The 5000-nt window shown below is 39.1% G+C and overlaps 1 protein-coding gene across 1 annotated transcript; it reads left to right on the top strand.

Annotated features, from left to right (window-relative positions):
- Positions 1-1116: 1116 nt before the first annotated feature.
- Positions 1117-4516, top strand: LOC138006045 (melatonin receptor type 1A-like). Its single transcript, XM_068852200.1, has one exon. It carries the CDS (start codon positions 1151-1153, stop codon positions 2177-2179), a length of 1029 nt encoding a protein of 342 aa, XP_068708301.1. The 5' UTR covers positions 1117-1150; the 3' UTR covers positions 2180-4516.
- The last annotated feature ends 484 nt before the right edge of the window (positions 4517-5000 follow it).

Below are 5000 nucleotides of genomic sequence, written 5' to 3'. Positions count from 1 at the left end.
AAACTAATTTGCACATGTGGGTTGATATTTGATGTGGAGTTGTTTTTTTCTGAAATTTCAGCCGTCTTATCACTAATCCTATGGTTAGGGAGAAGACGGCTGAAATTTCAGACTAGTTGTTGTTTAGCCATTTCGTAGTTTAAGTGTCAGGGGCACCCAACGACCAATTTGTTGTAAAATGTATTATTATACCCCAGTTAATGAAAATAAATGTTATTAAAACATTTTCAGGTGTTTTTCAGAGTTGCTGGGAAAACATTATCTGTTCCTTTTTCCCAGCAAGACACACAAGAAATTTCCCAGCCAGCTAGATAAAATTGGTTGGTTTCCCAGCCAGCTGATCAAATTTATTTCCCAGCCAGGAATTCCGCGCGCTTTCAAATCCCTCGATCCGAAACGACCGAATAAAAGCGACAAAACCGGGACAAGACAGGTTTTTTCCGCATGCGCAATCACTCTGACCAGCCATCGTATGTTTGTGACTACTCTCTGGGAGAGGGAAGGGGTCTCTCTGGCTGGGAATTTCCCAACCAGCTCATCGAAACACCTGTATTTTTGCCAGCCAGCAAGATTCCTCTGGGGAACAGATAATGTGAGGAACAGATTCGTTGGGTGCCCCTGAAGTGTTCTTTCTTGCAAATGATTAACAGGAAGCCATAGTTTTGCACATAGTCATTCTATTGTAAAATGAACTTTATTTGGGAAGCCAACAATATTTCTTTAAAACCCAATTTATTGTACGACTTATAATTTTTCAACACTACATCGCTTTAATCTATCCCAAAATCATTCAGATAGTGAAAAAACTCATATTTATTAACCATTTCCTTTAGCATTATGATTTGCGATTATTCAGGTTCACATGTTCGCAAGTTTGTTTTTGCATCTCATAGATGTTTAGATTTTCAATTACAAAGTCTGTTTTGATTGGCCACTCAACCTTATCGTGTGAAAAGTTCACCCTCAAGTCAAAATAGATACGTTTCGTTTCTTAGGAAACAAAATATAAGTAGTGTTTCGTTTCCGGACTGAGCAGCTCTTGGAATGATGACAAAAATGTGACATTCGATGTAGGGTCTCGGAAAAAGCTGTCAAGTACATTTATGTCCACGACAACTTATTAAATAAATGCACCTTGCATTTTTTTGAGATGTTAATTACATTAGTGTTTTCACATAGTGTTTCTAAATCGAAGAATTCAGAGGTCTTGAACAACATGTCGCTCGTGGATAAGCAACTTGCGCAAGACCTCGCTACTAGAACAAATTCAATGATCGTAATTGAAGCAACCTCTCTACTACTTATCAACTGCTTAGCCTTGTTAGGTAATGCTTTCGTATTCATCTTGGCTTACAGAAATCGTCGCCGTCTTACTGTAACAGATGTCCTCATAGTCGCTCTTTCCAGCACTGACCTTCTCGTTGCTGTAACAGTGATGCCCTTATCCCATGGAGTGATCATCAAAGGGGTTTGGTTTTACAACCAATCACTTTGCCGCTTTCAAGGTTTCTGCGTCATATCCTTTGCAACGGCATCTTTGAACACGTTGTCAGTCATCGCCATTAACAGGTTTTACTGCGTTGTTAAACCCAATCAGTATCGGAGGGTCTTTTCGACCAGAAACACAATCGGATTCCTGATCATCGCCTGGATAGTCACCTTCAGTTTTTCGATTCCGCCACTAATATTCGGAGCAGACCACTACACCTTCCAACCTGGCAAAGTTTTGTGTGTTTACCCGTTCGAGATTAACACTGCATACACAGTTGGTCTCGATGTTGCATTCATCGGCGTTCCAACGGCTGTCATGTCCTTTTGTTACTGGCGTGTTTATCGCAGACTTCGGCGACGCAATTGCGTGATGTCAGAAAAAGCGTACCGACTGAACGTTCGAGAAGCCAACATCACTAAAACCGCCCTTGTTGTTTTGTTTGGCTTTGCACTCTGTTGGCTTCCAGTATTGGTCATAGACGCCATCGACACGGCAACAGGTTCTCTTACCCTCCCCCGCCAGCTGTACTTGTTCTACACTTTTATGGTCTTTTTATCCTCCACTATCAACCCATTCATTTATGCTCTTGTTAGCAAGCGATTTAAAGAAGAGCTTCGCAAGGTTCTTAACCAAATGTGCCTCAAAAGAAACCTTAATGAGACATCACCAAGACGTTTGGAACCTTAAACATCTTCCAGTCTCCATATCTGAGGAGAGTTATGACATGAAACAGTTGTATCGTCTATCGTTTATTACACTAGAAGATTTATTCAAGGAAGAGAAATTCGAAGTAGCTGATAAGAAGTTAAGTAACGACGACGAATCTGTGGTACAGCAATATTATTTGTTTAATGACAAAAAATTGGCACTAAACCGGGCTTTACGCTCGGCAAACCTTGAAGAACATTTCTTTGCTCTTTTTCTGGAAAACATGAGAATTGTAGGTAACCTAGCTTGAGAGTGAATCTCCATACTTTGCCAGGCTTAATGTGTTCAACCTGACAGAGATGGAATTATCGCGAAATAGTTCTATTTTGAAGCGATGTTTTTGTTGCGGTTGCATTCCACGTCGCCTAGTCAATCTCGGAGAATTTCTGCATCGCATCCACATACAAAGAAATTGATCAGGAAAAATTTCATTAAACAAGGGCATCACTGCGCGCAATGAGATATTCTTCACACTAAAGAGGAATATTTATTCTCAGGAAAATTGCTAGATATGTTCAAGTCATCGATACCAATATTTCAAAATGGGAACCGATGGAGAAAATCAAGCAAAAAGAGTTGAGAAAGGTAATTTCCAAGAATACATTTCATTTCCAATAATTAAAAAAAGGACGGTGATTGCCTTCAGTCGCCTTCATTTGAGAATCGAAGCGATTGGTTTTGTATTCACTACCCTTCGTGATATCCCCTTTGCATGACCGTGTCACGTGACCTTGTCCATCATAAACTGATGGTCGCGGTACAAATCGGACGCCAGAAATGGAAAGAGCGTGATGCAGTTAGTAAGCATGTCAGTTTTGAGGACACTGACATTTAGGTGAGAGATTTTACAGTGATTTTAATGCTTAGAAAATTAACTGAGACAGCTGCTGGATGACAAACTTTGCCAACCAGGTCATCCAGCACAGAATTAGCCAAAAATACCATAATACTCTTTGTTTGTCCCTCCGAAATTTTGCATAAGCATTGATTCCAGTTTCTCTTCAGACCATTATAAGTCCCAAGAGAAAATAAAAAGAATGCTTATGCAAAATTTTGGAGGGACAAACAAAGAGTGTTATGGTATTTTTGATATTGGCTAATCCTATTACATTTTTCAAACTTTCGAACCGCTTTAAAACGTTAGTGAGCTCAAATTATTTCATCTCGCTCTTTCCATTTCTAGCCTCTATTTTGTACCACTTTTTATAATTGACAAGGTCACGTGACACGTTTATGCAAAGAGCCTATTGGTTAAACATCTCACGTTATACTGATTCTCAGTCAATCCAACCAAACATAATAGTGTCCATCTTACTGGCGTCTTCCTTATCGTGCTTAGCGCCATCTGCCAGCGGCGATTTGTTTTGTCAGTTTGGTCTTTTGATTATCTCTTACTTTTGTCAAAGGCCAGTGGCACGTACGTCCAACGTTTGCCATTTTGATTCGTTCACCTAGATAGTAATAACACCAATCGTGGTAAATATAATGGTTGGTGACTTGGGCTTATTTAGAAAACGTTCAGCACCTTCTTTACCGTTATTGGTTCAAGTTAGGACGCTGAAGGGCGCTCCTGTCCTTTGTCACGAGGTTAAGTTTGTTCTGCGTCTGTCTCGTGGTTGACATCGAACCCTCAGTTGCTTTCTTGGTTTTTAGGACAGTAGGCCAGTGTGGGGATGGACTTTCCATCACGTTAGTCAAGGCATGATACTGTGTTGGCTTTCCGGTATGGTCATGGATGCGATCGATTTTGCATCAGCTTCCCTACATCACCCGCCCCAAATATACTTGGTCTACAATTTCCTGATGTTCTTGTCCTCCACTGTCAACCCGTTCATTTATGTTCTTTTTAGCAATCGATTTAGAAAAAGAGTTTCGCAAGGTTCTTTACCAAGTGTTCCCCAAAAATAACCTGAATGAGACATCAACATGAATTGCGGAAACTTAAACACCTTCCAGTCTCCATATCTGCGGCTGGTTTGTTGACATGAAAAAAGCTTGTCGTTTATCGTATATCAGACTATAAGTTTTATTTAGGCAGGAGTAATTAAGGTAGCTGACAGGGAGTTTAAGAAACGACAACGCAAAAAAGAATTATATTATTGCAGCACGCCTTTAGGCGCCGCCATTCAGTTCTTTGCCCTCTTTCTGCAAAACAGAAGAATTGTCGATAACCTAGGTTGACAGAATCTTGAAACCAATCCAGTTGGACCATACTTTGCTAAATGTGTTTTACATAACGGCAGAGATGGAATAATTGCAAAATACTTATATAATAATTCAAACTGAAGGTGACAGAAGGTTATGTTGAAACATGTATTTTTTAAGAAACGTTGTGTTATTTCTTTGTATTAAAGATTTTTAAGAATACAAAATATTGACTTCACAAACAAACTGAAAATATAACAAAAAAACAAAAAAAAAGATTTTAAAATACAATTACAATGGTCAAAGTTCAAAGAAAAAGGATGTACATAATGGAAGCATAAAGATCGGAGGAGGGGGGGGGGGGGGATATATTTAAGGCATTCATACTACAAGTCGACACAGTGGAGAAGTTTTTCCTATTTGCTAACTTACTCCGGTTTGCTGCAATCTTTTTTTTTGCCTATTAGCTATGCAAGTTCAAGTTTAAGTTCAAGTTCAAGTATATTTTCAAAAATTCCAGTTAAATTTTACAATAAACACTACACGCGCATAGCAATAGACCACTTTCATAAATGGCGACCAACTTTACATTCTTTTGTATTTATGTTAATTAGACCTACTGCCCTCGTTTGAAAGCAAATATTCTTTTGAAATT

This window comes from Montipora foliosa, chromosome 6 (genome assembly GCF_036669935.1).
Source record: "Montipora foliosa isolate CH-2021 chromosome 6, ASM3666993v2, whole genome shotgun sequence".
NCBI lineage: Eukaryota > Metazoa > Cnidaria > Anthozoa > Scleractinia > Acroporidae > Montipora > Montipora foliosa.
Note: the sequence above shows the minus strand (reverse complement) of the source record. Positions and strands in the feature narration are given on the sequence as shown.